General features: G+C 35.9%; 1 protein-coding gene across 2 annotated transcripts in view; it reads left to right on the top strand.

Moving 5' to 3' along the window:
- LAMB1 (laminin subunit beta 1) overlaps positions 1 to 19,069 on the top strand; it is an 84,052-nt gene that overhangs the window by 46,256 nt on the left and 18,727 nt on the right. For both annotated transcript variants that reach the window (XM_023504795.2, XM_023504794.2), the window contains exons 23-24: positions 994 to 1,208; positions 4,522 to 4,618. In XM_023504795.2, coding sequence (XP_023360563.2) covers positions 994 to 1,208; positions 4,522 to 4,618 — 312 coding nt within the window. The remainder of the gene's footprint in view (positions 1 to 993; positions 1,209 to 4,521; positions 4,619 to 19,069) is intronic.

Genomic DNA, 19,069 nt, shown 5'->3' with positions numbered 1-19,069 from the left:
CCATGGTCACTTCCTGTTGCTATTAAACTCAAGCCCCCAAGGCTCTAGCTTTTAGACAAATATCTCTGGTATGTTAAGGAACAGCAGGACTGGATTCCTTGAAGATATGGAACAAAACATACTTAACTTGAGAGGTTTTTATCTACTTAAACAAACATAATTTATATTCTTCCCTTTGCTACCTACAGCAAGCATTCACAATTACATTTTAATAGCCATTTGCTTGTTTTTTGATTTGCATCCCCCGTTCTTTGTCTCTTTTACCATAATGTCTGGCACGTAATTAACATTTTTTGACTTGCTGGTGATGGTGCAAAACCAGTTTATCAAAACTTCAAACTTTGTTTATGCAAAAATCATGTCACAGTCAATTAGTGAATGAAAAAGCATCTATTAATTGTTTTCTGTGTGCCTTCACCAGTCTCATTTTCTCTTCCAGAGGCATCTGAGCTCAGTGACAAGATATAGATCAGAATGATTGGGGGACCTCGACCTTTTTAAGATAAGGTCTTTCTCAAGTCTCAGTTTTATCCTAAAGGGTTTAGAATGCTACTAGAGCTTCTTGAGTAGAAAAGTGATATACTTACACTTATGCTTTAGAAATATCATTTTGACAGCTGGCTGGTAGTTAGGAAAGATTTCACAGGACAGTAGAATAATAAATTTAGACGTGATAGTGAGCCTGAATGTCATATTGTCATAGGACCTCAGTGGCCATCTCATCTATATCGTACATAAAGGAACCCTAACATCTCCTACAGTGTCTTTACCCTGTTGACATGGAGGTGTCAGAGGGACTATAATGTTAGGTACAATCTTTCTAATACTCTAGTCATTGTCTTTTTTCTTGGTATTTTTTATTTAGTCCCTTCACTTCTCTCCTATCTCTTAAAGGTTTTGTTAAAAGAATTTAGGGGGAACAGGACAGGAATCATACTACTGAAGCTTAGTACTATTCCCTATTGCCTTTCTGTTGTTATTCTTATCTTGCAGAATGTGTTTGTAATTATCTGGGTACGGTCCAGGAGCACTGTGATGGCTCTGACTGTCAATGTGACAAGATAACTGGTCAATGCCTGTGCCTTCCAAATGTGATTGGGCAGAACTGTGATCACTGTGCACCCAACACCTGGAACCTGGCCAGTGGTATGGGATGTGAACCTTGCAGCTGTGATGCTGCCCATTCTTTTGGCCCATCCTGCAATGAGGTAAGGGGGCAGAAGTTGTTGATTATTGTGGCTCATGGAAGGTGCCTATTTGAGCCATCCCTTGGGTCTAAATCATAATACCATGGTGACTGGTGTGTATTGAAGAGCTATAATGGAAGCTCCTCCTCATATTGAATGGAATTGAATTGCTTTTTGATTCTGGTCAGGTGAATCTGATTTCTAGCACAGCTGTAAAGGGGACCAAACATCTGTGTCCATTGTCATGCCAAATAGTGTCATGTTTCCTAGAGACACACTGAAAATAAACTCTTCAAATCAAATACAGTCAAAGGTGACCTTCAATTCCAGCTTTGATTTATGCAGATAAAAGCATGGCAGAAAATGGATGTAAACAAAAGTGCAGCACACTAGGGAAAGACTGCCTTGACCATTGAGATCCCATTTGGATTCCTTAACACTTAAAGGAAAATAACCTTTTTTCTTAGCTAATATAAGCTATGCCTTTCTCAGGAGAAGAAAAGCATTCATGTTTCCATATTTCGTCCATTAATTAATTAGTGTTTATTAAGTAACTATTATGTATCTAATGGAAAGGGCAATGGCAGACCATTCCAGTACCTTTGCCAAGAAACTGCCAAACAATTGAATATATGACTATATATATGACTAAAAATATATCTAATATTGTGTTAGGCATTGAGGATACAAAGGTTAAAAAAAGAAAAGAAAAGAAATAATCCTTGCTTAGGGATTCTATTTGGGAGACAATATGTACATATATAAATATGTTAAAATAGAATAAGTATAAAATGATATAAACAGCATAAATGCATATAAAATATGTAGGGTAAATAGAATGAAAAGTATAAATAAAAAATACAAGTTAGGTCCAAAAATGCTTCATGTAGAAGAAAGTGGTACTTGAGTTGCATCTTGAAGGAAATGAGAGATTCTGTGAGATAGGAGCGGGAGAATGCATTTGATGGAGCACTTGAGTCAGTCTGGGGAGGGAAAATGGAATGCTGCATTTGAGGACAGAGAAAAGGGCATTTGGAACATCATAAAGTGAAGGAACAAGAGTAATATATACAGGGCTTAAAAGATAGATTGTGACAGAGGTATTTATGTGATGTCCTGGAATCAGTAAGGAGCCACTGGAATGGAGAGAAAGAAGTGATGTGGTTGCTTTTGTTGTTCAGTCACATTTGAGTCTTTATGATCTCATTTGGCGTTTTCTTGGCAAAAATATTGGAGTGATTTGCCATTGTCCAGCTCACAAGGAAACTGACTTGTGTAGGATCATACAACTAATAAACATCTGAGGTTGGATTTGAACTCACATCTCTGTGTAAAGAAAATTGTTTTGTCAGCTGTGTGAAACAATGAGTGGAAGTTCTAAGAGGCAAATCTAGAAAACAAAACATAAGCATTTCCTAATAATTAAGCCAAAAATATGGGCCACCTAAAGAGATGATAGGTTCCTCCACTGTGGAGGTTTTCAGAGACTAGAAGATCACTTATTAGGGAGGTTATAATGGAATGTTTGTGTGGCAAGGTTGGACTAGGTAACTACTGATTTATTTTTAGATTCTCAAATTCTTTGATTCTCTGGAATACAGATTAAAGTGGAAAGATATTCAAGTGAGAAAAACCAATTAGAGTATCAATGCAATGGTCTAGACAAATGATGATAAAGACCTCTATGAGGCAGTGGCTGTGTAAGTAGAAAGAAGTTGAATGGAAGAGATGTGAAAGGAGAAATGGCAAGGACTTGGTAACTGGTCAGATATGAGGTAAGGGAGAGTGAAGAGTCAAAGTTAAAACCAAGATTACAGAACTAGGAGATTGGAAAAATGAGAGAAAAAAGGATGTTTGCTACGTGGGGGGTGGGGGAAAGGGGTTGGGGAAAGATAATGTTTTTTTTCTTTTGGCTACAGTAGGTTTAAGATGTCTTTAGGATTTCTAGTTTGAGGTGTCCAGTAATAGGTGGGACTGAAGCTCTGGAAATAGACTGGGATGGCACCATTTATTCATCTATAAATTAATAAGATTCATTAAGCATCAGTTATACATTTGTGCTTCATCTGCATAAGAGAGTAGATTGACTGAGGATTGAGCCTTAGGGTCCGCTTATAGTTAGTGAATATAACATGGTGGGAACAGCAAATGAGAGTGAGATAAGTAGGGAAAAAGCCAGGAGAGAGCTGGCAAAGAAAAAAAAAAAACAGCGAAGAGAAAATAGCTAAAAAGGGAGGGTGGTCAGCAGTGTCAAATAAAGGAGAAAAGTCAAGAAGGATGAGGATTAAGAGTAAATTACCAGAATGAGCATTTAAGAGAGTTTAGTGAAGAAGTCAGAAGACTCTGCAATATATTGAATAAACAGGATGGAGAAAACCAGTGTTAGCTGGTTTCCCTAGCTTTCCCTAGGATTTTGGTTTGAGAAAGACAATGGAGTTAAATGTAGATCAGTACCTTGAAGGGATGGATTGGGGAAATTTAAAAGCAGCAGGGGAGAGACCAGGCAATAAAGAGAAACTAAAGATTAAGAAGAAAGAAGGAATGAGTGATTCATGAATTCTTTTTTTAAAGAGAAAAGGTGGAAGAAAGGGATTGGTCTTGGCAAGAAGGGTTACCTCATCTGGGTTGAAGGGAAGAATGGAGGAAGGAGAGCTCTCCAGAGCTTTTGAGATGAGGACAAATGGACGTAAAGGAGCTTACATTGAAGAGCTTCAATTTTCATAGAGAAGTCAGAGGAAAAGTACTAACATGAGAGGGTTGCAATAAGAAAAATTTGAAGAGAAGGTTTGAGAGAGCATTTGGAATATCTTCTGTTGGGAGTGAGACAGGGCAACAGGAATAAAAGGCTTACCTGGCAGTAGTGAAGGACAGGGAAGCTAGGTGGTGCAGCAGATGGACTGCTAAACTTAGAGACAGGAAGACTCATCTTCATGAGTTCAAATCTGGCCTCAGATACTTAACTAGCCAGGTCATCCTGGGCAAGCCACTTTTAATCCCCTTTGCTTCAATTTCTTCCTTATAAAACAATCTGGAGAAGAAAATGTCAAACCATCCAGTATTGTTTCTAAGAAAACCCCCAATGGGATCACAAAGAATCAGCCCTGACTGAAACAACTGAAGAACAAAAAGTGAAGGACAAATTGAAGTTAGATAATAAATCTGTAACGGATCCGCTTAACACAATTATTTTTATTTATTTATTTGTGGATAGGTTAATCCCCCTTTTCTCCTCACCAACCTAATCACAAAACTCAAAATGTAAAACATCCTTTTATAGTAAAATCTAAATAAATTTTTGTGGGTTTTTTTTTTATGTATGTATGTTTGATAATAGTTCACTGGGCAGTGTCAATGCATGCCCGGCTTTGGAGGTCGAACTTGTAATGAGTGCCAAGAGCTGTTCTGGGGAGATCCAAATGTGGAGTGCCAAGGTAATTCCTTTTTCCTTTTCTTTGTATTCATTGTGTTAGATGCCCAGTATCTGCAGTATTTTGTTTTAAGCATTTATTGACCTAATAAGGACACATAAAATTGATATAAGATGTCTTATTATGTCTGTTTACTAGGACAAAGGGCATTTTCAAAGGAGGTAATAATAGCATAAACCATAAACCACCTTGGGTTATTGAGAGGATCAAATGAGAAGATCAAATTGCACTTAGCACAATGCCTAGCACGTAGTAAGTGTTCTGCAAATATTAGATATTGTTATTAATTCAGATTTGGAAACATTCTTGCACTATTACCTATTTTACTTTGTTAGTGTTACTTTGACTTTTTCTAATTATGAATGTCGTGTCTCTCCACTAATCCATGAAAGCAGGGATTGTATCTCAGAATTCTTTGTGTTCCCCCACTGTGCTAGATGCTCAGTAGCCACTCAAACATAAACATTTCTTGGATGAATTAGTTAATGAACTTCTCATTTGCTGGTATTCAGTACTTGAGCTGGAAAGGGGAGGAGGATTGATGAAAAGGATGTTGCTTAAAATAGGGGAGGATAAAAAAGAGAGGAGCCAGTGAAGGTTCATGCTCAAACCAAGTTTTTGTTTGTTTGTTTTTTTACCTTTCTGGAACTTGTGTTTCTCATACATTTTTCTTGTTATCTTGTGAGTGAATGAACCATGTAGTTTCTCATCAGTTTGATAAGTAGGGTATTCAGAGAGTGGGGATCTGCCTACATGTGTCTACACAAAAGCAGATTATGATACATTCGAAGAATACTTCTTATTATTTACTGTTTTGCTGAATGGAAATTAGGAGTACTAGATGCTAATCTTAGTTTCACCTTGAGTGCTCTATGATCCTGGCCTGTTTCTTCATTAATCCAACTTTTTCAATTTACAAGATAATCATCAAAGTTGTTTCTAGTTATGAAATGCTTTCATTCTTTGGTTCAGCTTTCAAATAAAAGGTCTTTTTGTGTTAGCTTGTGACTTTTAGCAACTGGCATATAGATTAGATTGTAAATTCAAATCCCCTTGCCTGAATCTCACCATCCCTAATTCTACCAATATTTGCCTATTATGAGGGCTGAATGATAATAGTGAGAATTTTTAAGAAATGTATATAATGGAAATCTTAAGCTTGCCAACTAGGAGTGAAGCCCAGGGGGAAAAACGAGGTTAGAAGACAAAAGAGAGAGAGAGAGAGAGAGAGAGAAAAGGAGAAAAGAGAGAAAAATAAAAGGGAGAGAGAAAGGAGGGACAGAAAGATGAGAAAAGAGAGAGGGTAAAAATGAATGTATTCCATAACCAGAATGGCATTTTCTCAGGGGATAAAATATTAAAGCCAAATGAATCACAATGGTTGCAACAACATAGGGATTAAGCAATTGTTTTTTGGTTGTTACTAGATTAATTTTCTGTGAGAATTTTAAAGAGAAAAATTTATGGAAAGAATTAAATAAAGTATTTGTAGAACTTTATTCTTAAGTAAAAAGTGTAAATCAGAACTAGATATAGCTATTTTCTTTAGTTTCTCATACCTAACTTGTTGCATTTTCTTTTGTTGACCTTTATTGGGGAAATTTTTTCTTATTTTGGTTTTGAGTGAAGAAAGAAATAACACAGACTTGAACTAGCAAGACATTTGTGATCCCTTACATAATGCTAAACTGTGATTAAGATGTGGTATTTAGAAACTGGATACTCTGTGTTCCTTTGTTTTAAATCTATCTCTTCATTAACAGCAGGAATTCTTCAAATAGTGAACAAAACCAGAATTTAACATCTGATATGTTTTAAAAATTGAGACTTAGCCAGGAGTGTTTGTAGCAATATCTTAGATTAGATTAAAGCCTCTTTTTTTCCCTAAAGAGGAAAATGTGTTTTCTATGCTTTTAAATGAATTCCTCTTCATATGTGGCTCTCCCTCCTGTGGAAATGTTAGTGAATTTGTTACTAGATAGAACCTCCCAAATACGCAACTACTACTTCCAGTGGAAGGTTGGTTCCAAATGGTATTGGTTTCTCCAAGAAGAAAGAAAAGTCCAGTTTGCAATCTAGTTTTAATGTTTAATGTTTAAAGTTTGTGCAATCTAGTGTTTAATGCAAGGGGGGAACCTTGCAGTGCCCCCAAGGGCATAATTTTCTCTTGGCCCTGTCTCCAAAACTACTTATTTCCAGATTCTATCAGCATGTGTCATTGGCAAAATTGGGTTCGCTGCCAGGATTTTCTGACCTTTTTTGCTCCAGGTCGACTTTTGTTGGAAAGCATGAAAACCCTGTTACCCCAAGTCAGATTGAATTAGAGAATTGTTCATTTATTACTCAGAATTCTTTCCCTCTTTTATCTTTGCTTTAAACTTCCTGCTATAAATTCATCAGAAGGGTGACATTGTAAAGGAACACTGCCAACTTGTTTAGGTCAAAAATTATAGACCTTCTTTTAGGAACTTTGACTTAGGGGCAGATCTATGGTATGTATTAGGCCTCTTCCTTTTATTTCTTTGATCATTCATTCCTTCCATTTGGGAAAAAGGTCAGTCCATTATGTCGAAACTGAAAATAAGGCTTAAAAAATCTGAAATTGTAGAAGATTAAAGCCAAAAAAGAATTTTGAGATCATGTAGTTCAGCTTCATGATGCAGATGTAGAAACATATATTGAAGCTCACATAGTTAATAAAGGAGTCAGGACTAGAATACAAATCTATGTATTTGTATTCTTTGTATTACACTGGGTTGCTTCTTGATTAATAGAGCAATTAAGATAGCCAAGCTTACTTTGGCAAGTAAGCCAAAGAGAGAAAAATAATCCACTGTTTTTTGGATTCAGGGAGTGCTTTGGTTTCTAGTTGTTTAAGCTAAATCATGTATATAACAATCACTTGCTCACCTAGGATAACTTTGTAGTTTTGAAAGTCCAGTCTGGTTGCATTGTGAGGGAGATGGCAGGGAGCTTTAACAAGGGTATGGTGGCAGCCCACAGGTCTGCCAGCTGATGCTAAAAAAAAAAAAAAAAAAAATGACCTGGGATCATAAAATCAATCAGTAGGGAAGATTTTATTAAGCACCTACCGTATATCTAGCATTGTGCTGAGTACTGATCATACCAAAACAAAAAGTCAAATGATTTCTGCCCTCAAGGAGCTTATATCTATTGGAAGAGATTAAACATGTTTAAGAATTCATAAGTCTATGGGATATAAAAATAAAACAGTAACAAGGCAACTTGCAGCATGGGGAATCAAGAAAGGCCTCTGGAATGAAGTGGCGCTTGAGCTACATGTTAAAAGGAATAAATGAGGCACAGGTGAAGAGGCAAAGCCATCCATACATGTGAACAATGTGTGCAAAGATATAGACAGGAAGTGGAAAAACACATAAAAGAATGGTAAGTAGACAGGTCCGACTAGAACATAAAGTACACAAGGAAGTGTAATATGTAATCAGCTGACTAGAGTTGGGTTTTAAGGACTTTAAATGCCCCAAACAGGACTTTATATTTGATTCTAGAGGTATGTGGGAGCCACTGAAGCATCCTAGCCTAAAAAATGATCATGATTTAGGAATATAATTTTGGAAACTGTGGAAAACAGATTTGAGAAGGGGAAACACATGAATGAAGAAAGGAGACTAATTTCTGAAGTTGTGAGATTTCGCTAGTAATAGATGAAGTGAATGAGAAACAACTGTTGGTAGTGAGAAGGCATCAGGCACAAAATAGGATTGGAAATTAATTTTTTTCTACAAGGTTATAATGAGATTTGCCTGAAGATGCTGGACATTGTTGTAAAGGTATTTAATCACGCTTTACACTAAATGTAGAGGTCTTGCCACTTTAGATCAGATTATATTTTGTTTGCTTGAAGCATGCCTAAAAATGAACCAGATATAGAAGTAGATGACAAAATGATTTATCCAGGTTAATTTAATTATAAATAGTAGCCTGATATCAATTGAATATTTCTTTTTCTGGGTCTATGTGTATGAATTAGATCCAGAAAAGTCAAAATCTCCCATTCCAGGAAGAATACATATAACTTTGGCCTTAGTACTTATGATCTCCTAGTAGTCTTGATCTCCATGATCCCTGTCTTACTCCTAGTTTCAAGGCTAGTGAGGCACTATTGATCTCTCCAATGATATTAGTGTAGGCTAGAGAATATTTAGAATTTGTCTTTCACTCTAAGAACTCTCCCAGAGATCCTGTCCAATTCTATATGGGATATGATTCTTCCTTCAAATTTTAGAAAGCTCTTTCCCTTCTATAAAGTATGAGAGTAAATATGTACATACTTAGATCATTTAGAAGTTGCTCTGCTGCTATAATAATAGTAATATTGATATAGTACTTTGAGATTTACAAAGTGCTTTGCGAATATGTTGTCAATTTATCCTCAAAACAATGCAGGTAGGTACTGTAATTATTCCCATTTTACCAGTGAGAAAACTGAGGCAGATAGAGGTTAATTAAGTTCTGTGGGGTTGTACAACTAATAAGTATCTGAAGCAACATTTGAACTGAGGTTTTCCTGACTCCAGGTCCAGCATTCAATGTGCCACTGAAATGATTCGGTCACAATTTGTCTTTGTTACATACTACTCACCTTTTTGTGTCTGAATTAATACAGTATGGTAGCCTACAAATCACAAGGCAGGACAGTGAGAATCGAATCAACCAAGCTGGATTTCATTAATGGCAACTGTAATCTTTTCTTTGGTTATATAGAATAGAAAAGGAGAAAAAGCAGTCCTGATTAGTCATCAGGAAAATGTAGAAGGCTGGAGAAATCACAGCTCACAAACCTTTACTAATGGTTGGAAAGTAGAAGTAGGAAAAGGGGGAAAGAAAGCGGTTTAGGAAAAAAGGAAGAGAGAGAAGGAAATGAAAAAAAAAAAAAAAACATTAAAGATCACAGATTATCTAAGGAATGACATATACTACTTGCCTGTCATAGATAAATTAGATAGCAATTTGAAGCCAGAAGGTGAAAGGGGTGAAAACATAAAAGCAACACTTGTTCTTGGCTTATTAAATTCTATGATTAATTATAAAATGAAGTTCAACAGATGTTTATTAAAGTCTTCCTGTGCCAAAGCATTCACATATAATTCTCTGTTCTTAAATTTCATCCCCTATTCTTTATTACATCTTAAGTATTTAATGTGCAAACCTAAAACTTCTGATGCCACAGAGTTAACTTTATGTTTATAGAAGAATTTAAATCAATAGTTGATTATTCTCTTTTGGGGATGGGGAATAGAGCATAATTATTCAAAAGACAAATACGTTAGACCTCAAATTTAAAAATTGCTGAATGGTATTATTGTATAAATGGTTTAGGATTTTCGGACAATTGTGCCAAGTCCGAACAAAAACCATCTTGTGCTATAGTAGAGAGAGAGAACTTTATCCACCCACCACTGAATGTGCTAAAGAAAGAGCTTAGCTTAAGGCTTTTTATTTATTCTGCCTTCTTAGGAGTCAAGTGATTACAGTAAATAATATCTCCATAGATTAAGAAGTAGCAGAAGGAAGGCAGAGTTAAAAGCTCACCACCTCAAGTTTTAGAATCCCTTTTTACCCATTCATTTTAGGTGGGACTAATAAGTCTCACCATGTGAGCAACCTGATTTCATTATATTATCTGCCCCTTTCTCTTCAAACCTATCTTTCTTCTTTCTGATCTATATCTTGCCACTGGACCTAGACAGCTCTGGAGGAGAAAGTAGATTGGTGACTTTGCATAGCCCTTCCCACCTTAAATACGGTTCACTTGCATGTTATGACATCACCTCCTAATGTCATAGTCCTCAAGAAGAAGAGACAAACAACAATCACTCTTCCAAACTTCCCTCTTTCTGTTGAAGGCAACATTATCCTTATCATCACCCAGGTAGACAATTTTGGTGCTATTTCTCATCCCTGAGCAGTCAGTTGCCAAAACTTGTCCTTTTTGCCTCCACAACATTTTTCTCATCCTTCCCCTTCTCTTTGGATGGTCACCAGACTTTCATCACTTCTTGCCCAGATTTCTGAGATATTCTTCTATTCTCTCCCTGTCTCAATCTTCTCTTCTTTCCAATTCATCTTCAACAACTGTCACACTGACTTTCCTAAATAGCAAATCTGACATGTGATTCCCCTACCCAGTAAACTTCAGTGACTCTCTATTGACCTTAGAGGGTCAAATGTTATTTTATTTTCTTGAAATTACTCTTGTGTTTATATTTTATAATGCACATAATTATCTATACACGTAATATTTCTATCTAATTTATAAATAAGTAAATATATAAATAGTGAGGACACATGCTCATTTTTTACATTACTGATGTGGTGCCCAATCAAAAATGTTTGGAAACCAGTGGTCTTTATAGTTTGAACATAGAAATTAACTTTAAAAAAAAAAATTGGCCAGGTTAGGAATGACTCTGGCCACTTGATCTATAAAACAGCCAAAAAATACAAAATGTACCTTAGTCCTATTAATATCTTCCATGATGGTCAAATAGCCGAAAAGAGAGTGCAGATAATACTAAAGATCACAGAGATCTTAGACTGTCTCTAAATTCATTTTATTTTCTTCCAACAACTGAATTGACAACTCTCCTACAGAAACTGAATCATAATCAATATTAAATTATTATATCCCTACTATGTGCAAAACTCTGTGCCAGAATTTAGATATTCTTTTTGTTGTTGTTTAGTCATTTCAATCATGTCTTACTATTTGTGACCTTTTGAGGAGTTCCCTTGGCATAGATAATGAAGTGGTTTGCAATCTCCTTTTCCAGAGTATCCCCTTTTTACAAATGAGCAACTGATGTAAATGGATGTTAAGCAATTTGCTGAGGGTCATACAGCTAGCAAGCTGTATACATACATACATACAAACATACAGCAAGCAAATCTGAGGCTGGATTTTAACTCAGATCTTTGGAACTCCAGTGTTTTATCTACTACCCCGCCTAGCTGCCCCACAATCTAGACCAAAACAGAAGAGTATTTGCTTTCCAAAAGCTTCTATTGACTTCTCCCAATCATGAAAGCAGAAGATATAAAGAAATTATGGCTAAATGGAAGGTGACTTAAAGATTTCCAGATAAGTGACTAAAGCAGTCAGGGGAGTTTGCCTGACTGAATGTCCAAAGGCAAGAAGAAACCATTTTTCACTGTTTAGTGTGAGAGTAAGCTAGTAGACCATTGTTGAAACAATTGCAATTAATGTTTTCAAATTTGTAGAAAATAAATGAAGAAATTGTATGAGACAATAAACATTTATTAATGTTCTTCTATGTGCCAAGCACTGTGCACACTAAGCACTGGAGATAAAACATATGAAAAAAGAAAAAAATATCTACCCTCAAGGAGCTTACAGTCTAATTGAGGGAAGACAACACTCAAAAGAAACCTGAAAAGAGAGGTGGAGTGGGGAAGGTATCTGTGACTCAGGGGTGCTAGAATGAAAGGAAGAAATGGCTGACCCTGCTTAAAATGGAGGTTTTGGCAGTCTCTCCACTGTGCCCATCAGTCAGAAGGATGGAGAGTACTGATGAAGTGTGAAGTACCAAAGCTAATAGTGAGATTCTCAGGCCATGATGGAGAAGTCAACAATCACTATTGTAGAGGGCTGAAACTCTTGAGTCATTGCACTGAGGTCAAGACAGCCAAGCATTTGAGGCTAACTACCAAATGGACAATACTCTATGGGCTTTGCTTGGAAAATGGCCCTTCCCACTATCCTATGCTGGCTCAATGATTGGTGTATATCAAAGATTGTAGGAGGGCCTAGAGGGGTGGAGTAAAGACGAGCCAGGGTCACTTTGGAGGTGGACAAGGAAGAAGGCGGTTGCAGAGATCCTGCTTCCATCCCCTTCACTTCTACCCCTAAAGACCAAGAATAAAGACTAAAGACTTTTGCTTATCCTGACTCCAGCTGATTCTAAGGTATCCTGGGTGCTAGCGTGGTTGTCACAACTATGAATTCAAAAGGATACTCCAAACTAAATCAACTTATTTTTGCATCAGGGTCATGGACTACCCAAGTATAATCATAGAAAAGAAATGTTTAAACTATGTTGGAAAATGTGATTTTGAATTAAGGAGTAAAAGAGGCTAATGGCATGTAAATTACTCAGAAAACTTACTTCTGTTCATCATGAATACTTTATTCAAAAAGAAACTCCAGCTTCACTGAAGGTGGCAAGTACCTATTGACATAATAATTTAAAATGTAGTTGTCTTGACAAGAAACAAGTAAAGAGATAGTAGTTATTACATAAATCAGCTTTCATTGTGCAATCATATTACATGTACTATTTAGAAAAAAAATCAAAATAAACCCCAATTTAATAGAAAATAATAAAGTGAAAAGAAGTGAGTGCTTTTGATCTCAACAGCTTTATCCCATCCTGTTGAAGTAAGGTATCACTTATAGAAAATGAATACAATTAAAAATATCAACTATGATTTTCATTACTTCTTAGAGAAATTTGACTACAAAAGGCTACCAAAATGAAGCAGAAAGTGTTTTTTTTTTTTTTATTGCCCTGGTCTCATACACTTACATCATCTCATCAGGCAGAGAGAGATGGAAGGTAAAACTATTTACAGTACAAATTTATTCACAAAACATTTACAGAGAATGACAGAAAGCAGAAGCTGTCTTTATCAGTGATGAGATGAGGATACCATATTGGAATGCTGTCAGCTCAGTACCCTAAAGAAGGAAAGATAGTGATTATTGTAGTTTAAGAGAAAAAAATATACTTATATTGACAAAAAGAAAGAAATGTGAATTTTTTGGATTTTTTTTGTCATCTAGACCAGTAAGTTTCCAAAATGGCAAAGATGGCTTGACCTGGAAGTGAGGGCAGGGGGAAGGTAGCAAACACATTTTATAATATATTAATTATTGAATAAATACCAGAGGTAAGTTATTTGACTTTTTAGCACTCCCCACTATCATTGCTCTTGAACCTTCTTTATATATGTTTTTAAAGGCATAATTAGCTCTGTTGACCAATGTCACAGAGATAACATTTTTAGGGGGTAGGGAGACTTGGTGATTATGTTTGTATACTTGGAAATACTAAAAGAAAAATTTTTAAGAAATTTGAAAAGATTATATGTCTAAACATGCAAATGAAATTAATTTTTGTATATTATGTCTGAATAATTATGTTCATTTCTGTCCAGCAAACATTAAGTGTAGGAATAAATAGACCTTAGACAGACGGGATACAACTTCAAATGCCCTGATTGAATTTCCAGGATACTAAATTCTTAGAATATATTTCCATGTCCTTTAAATATAATGACAACATATACTGACTGGTTTAGTCTTTCCGAGAGTTCTGCCCAAACATCTTGATCTCTTCTCTACTTGTAAATAGATATTCTGGCTTTGTGTTCTTATACGCATTGTAAATGTTTCATGACTCTTCTCCCCAATGTCTTGCATTAATTCATTGGCCAAACTAATGACCTGACTACTGCTCATACTAGATTTGTCATATTTAGAGCAAACCTTCCATCACCACAATTCACCTGATAACATATTTCTGACAAACATTTGTTACTATAACCCAGTGGTGGAGAACCCTTTTTCTTCCCACAACTGTTTTATAACATTTGTGGGCCAAACAAAATTATCAACTTAAAAATTCAAGCAGTGGGAGCTTTCAGCTCATCATTGCCTACAATTGCTTTGGAAGGGCCAGACCAAATGATTTCACGGGCCAGATGTTGCCCACCCCTGCTGTAACATAATGGATTGTAAATTCCATAAAGACAGACACCATATCTTACCTAATGTGTCTCTGTCAGCACTTAGGACAATGCTTTGCCCATAATATGTGCTAATTTATATTTTTTAATTAAGTTGGTTGAATAAAATAAAACATAATGCTATAACAAAATAAAAGGAGAAATGAGAGGCAGCATTGAAAGAAATTAGATTTGAGTCAGATGATATATGTTCAGAATCTTAGCTCCATCGTGTATTGTGATCCTGAGGAAAACCTTAATTTCATCATCTATAAAAATGTAGAAGTTAGGATTTAATGATTTTTGAGGTACCTTCCAGACCTAAATCTATGAACTTGTGAACTATTTAATTAAATATTTTATAATGTCTCTTCTCTTCCATCATCATTTAGAGCCCAAGGTTATTTCTTACAGTGTTTCCTTCCTACATACCTATATTCACTAGCATCTTTGCAATCAGTTTTAAAGATGAAAAGCATAAAGACCATATCTGATATGACTCCTTCATAAAACTGGTCAGCATCTGCTACCATGTCAGTTTCTTCATTTATAAAATGAAGCAGATGATCTGACTTCCCTTTCAACTATAAATCTTTGGCCTACTTTGGACAGAGCCAGAGAATAGCTGTGGCCCATGTAAGAGAGGGTCACTGGCGTGGAGAGGGGAAGAGTGCCCCAAAGGGGAAAAATCTGGATCTTCTCTGAGCCAGCCCGTTTGTTGCTCATCCTTAGCATCATTCAAATCACCTTGTCCTTGGCTGCAGTCTCCCATTGAAATACCAGTTACCTGGTACTGTTACCTGGTACTCTGATCCTTAAAAGTTCCTTTTTTATTCCCCTTTACTCTTTAGAGGTGACTAGGTAAGTGTCAGGAAGAATTTGAGTTTGTGTCTGGTCTCAGACATTTATTAGCTGAATGATGCTGGGAAAACTAGGTAACCTCTATCTGTTTCAGTTTCCTTAATTGTAAAATGGAAGTCAAATGGAAAGCATTGCCACAATGATTGGCACATAATAGATGCTTTAAAAATTTCCCCCCTCCATCTTTTCCTCCCTCTCATCTTCCTTCTTTCCTCTTTCAACCTCTTCCTTCCTTCTTTCCTCTTTGTAATCTTTTCTTTCTTTTTTTTTCTTTCTTCCTCTCAGAAACACTTAAAGAAAAGAAATTCAACTCAGTTCTTCTTTTTCAGGTCATATTATCAATATATCTTTCATTTTCTCTTTTTTCCCTTTATAATACTTTTGTGGCATGGATTAAATGCTAATAAGCAAACACCAAACCTCTCAGTCCACAAGGAAGAATAAAAAAGAGGATTGTATATGAAACCCATCCCCATTAGATTACACCTAACCTTGTCCATCACATCCAAGTGGTCCTTTTTCAGTCAGCCCATGGGCTATGCTCATTATATTGACATTTTCCTTTTTGTCAAAGTGAACCAATTTAATTCTGTACCAAATAACCCTACTCTTTTAAAGCAAGCACCCTGCTGTGTATTAATTTACATTTACCCTACCTTTGCCCCTTTTATGAACTCCAAGAACAGAAGAAAATCACTTATGTCAATCATTCTACTTATTGAAGCCCATTTACAACATTTAGACCCATTGCAGCAAGATTTTCTGAATAATTTTAGCATCTATGGGGTATTTTAAGTGCCAGCTGTAAACCAAACATTCTACTTAATCTTCATGAAAATATGATTTTCATTGAAAAGACTTTGGTGATCATTCCTCTTACAAAGACTACTTGCCCTCCCAGTGACCCAATTGGAAAGGCATTTCCAGAAATGGGATAAGCAAAGAAATGATTCTATACCTGTAATAGCTTTTCATCCCTGTCCCTGATGATATTAAAGTATGATACTTTTTAGGATAGTCATTAGGTCACCTCTCAAAATAAGCCCAATATCAACTGTTAACATTAGTTGAACTGTGTCCCAGCCATCTGCAGAATTTGACTCTGACTTTTCAAGTGTGAAGTTCTAGGGAATTCAGCTGCCTCAAGAGGACCTGAGCTCTGGCTTCCCTTTGGAATACTTGCCTAGACATATCTTCCCCAGAACAGATGCTGCAATAGATCCTTGATGCTGGCAGCATTTCATGGGAGGAATCCATTCTTGGCAAGTAACCGTCGTTTTTAAGTCCCATAATATTGAACTGGTATTCTCCCACCAAAGATAGAATTACAGCTTCTAGAGAAGTTGACAACATGGAAACATAAAGCAGTGTAACAAAAGGAAAGTTCTTTTATGGGAAAATTCAAAAATAAAATCAACACGCAGGCAAACCCCATAACTCAAGCTAATAGACAGCAAAAGGTTGGAGACCGGGACCGAATCTGTGCTTACAATGGTGTGGAGAGTGGTTCCCATACCATTCCTAGGTGAGGGAATTCCCTTTACTAAGGCATGTGGGTAACATCTCTGCCACTTAGAATCAGAGAGATGCCTACTGCACTGAGAAGTGCCTTACCTGATGCCATGTGGCCCACATTTTCAGAACCCCAGGCTCCCTCACTCAGTGTCTGCCATCTACTATGTAATTAAACTCATAGGAATTCATAGGATCAGAGATTTACACCTCTTGTATGCAAAGATATTAAGTGGCTTGCTGAAGTTCACATAGTTCTTAAATGTCTCAACTGGGATTCAAATCCAGGCCTCTTAGACTCCAGGTACTTTATCACTACCTCTTACTAGACAATCATGTGGATTTGGAATCTGTGACATTGGTCAGTGAGTAAGCAAAAGCTAATCTTTACATTATGGGAAGGAAGAAGAGAGAAGGGGGTAGAGAGAGAGAAAGGGAGGGGGGGAGGAAGATATTTTCTATATGAATTAATAGCATAAAAATTTATAAATGAAATAAATTGTTTAAATTACTTGATCAAATTTCATAAGCACTTTAGAAATCCTTATTCTGTTGCTATATAGATATATGATATTAGGAAAACCCTTTAACATCATCTGTAAAATTAAAGTTTGGACTCAGGAATAAAATCCCTTCTAACTCTAATACTTTGTGAGGTGTCCATCTACTTTATATATCTGTCATTTAAATTACAAATTCTGATACATCTGTAAAGCTGAAACCCCAAGCATTTATGGTTTCTGTACATGTCCAAAAGTAATAAAACTATTATTACTGAGGCAGCTAGATGGTTTAGTGCATAGAGTGTTGGGCCTCAGCATATCAGGAAAACTTGAGTTCAAATCCAGCCTCAAAAACTTCCTATTTGTGTAACAATGGGCAAGTCATTTAAGCAGTTTGTTTTAATCCACTGGAGAAGAAAATGGCAAATCATTCCTGTATCTTTGCCAAGTAAACCCCATGGACCATATTGGTGTGCTATATAAGAGTTGGATATGACAGCCAAACAATAACAAAACTCTATTTGTTTAATATCATATTCTCTAGAGATTTTTCTCTGTTTAATAATAATGCTATTCCTTGAAGCTGAGTTCAAATTCAGGATCAGATACTTAACAGCTACATGATTACGATAGATCACTTAACCTATCCAAACTAATTTTCACATCTGTAAAATAAGTGAATTAAAAAGGTTGATAATAATAGCATTTACCACATAAAATGTGATATTCATAAAGCACTTTATAGACCTTAAATTGTCACATAGACGCTAGTTATCATTATTGTTGTTATCAGTGATGCTTTATCATAAGCAGAAATTAGGAAAGCAGCATAATACAGGGGATAATGTGATTTTAGTTAGGTCCTATCAAATTAGATATTTATAAAGGACTTATCACACAGTGCCATCATATAATAGTTCCCTTTCTTCTCATCTCTGTCACACTAATATACAAAGCATTTGTTCTTTCTCCAGTTTTCTCATCTTCAAAATGGGGATAACAATAATTAGAGTAGTTGTTTTACACAGTTATTGTGTAAAAGCTTAAAAGAAATAATGACCATGGATCATAAAGATATAGGGATCTTAGAGGCCATTTAGTCTCATCCATCCCTACCCAATGTACAGATAAGGAAACAGATATAAAAAGGTCAAGGAATTTGCTTAAAGAATATAAAATTCATGTCAGAGATTGACTAGGCTATTCATTCTCCACTGTAGCTTGCAGTCTACTAGTAATGTATGTAAAACAGCTTGCAAATTTCAAAGCACTATATAAATATGAACTCTTGTTTCATTATGATGATGATGAGGTTATTTTATTTTTTATACATTACTGTAAAAATAAAGAAATGGGCCTTTTTTCTCTTCACTCCTTCAGATACCAGTATGTCATTTTCATTATTCAGATGTTTTTAATCAAATGCCGAACCCTTTGCACATTTCATTGCCTTTTCAATTTTCATATTTTAAAAAATTCTATTTAAGTATTGTCACACTTGAGAGGATGATTTCTTTCCAACTGCCAATGTGATGTATGGGATCATTCTCTCAAGATGGGTTTCCTTTGCAAGGGGGCTTCAGTATCCTAGATTCCTGTTTAATCACCAAAAGATTATCTGTACCATGACTGAAATCTGTCATCCTCCTCCCCCAGTGAAGCATGTCCAGGATTATCCTCATCTTCTCAATTGATTAACAGTGTCTTTCACTCATTTGCTTGACTTGCCCAAAAGAAAAGAGCTAGGTGTTTTTTTTCCTTCAACCAAATTGAGTAACCTTTCTATTTG

Source organism: Sarcophilus harrisii, chromosome 5 (genome assembly GCF_902635505.1).
Source record: "Sarcophilus harrisii chromosome 5, mSarHar1.11, whole genome shotgun sequence".
NCBI classification, from domain to species: domain Eukaryota; kingdom Metazoa; phylum Chordata; class Mammalia; order Dasyuromorphia; family Dasyuridae; genus Sarcophilus; species Sarcophilus harrisii.
This window is presented reverse-complemented; position numbering and strand designations above follow the sequence as displayed.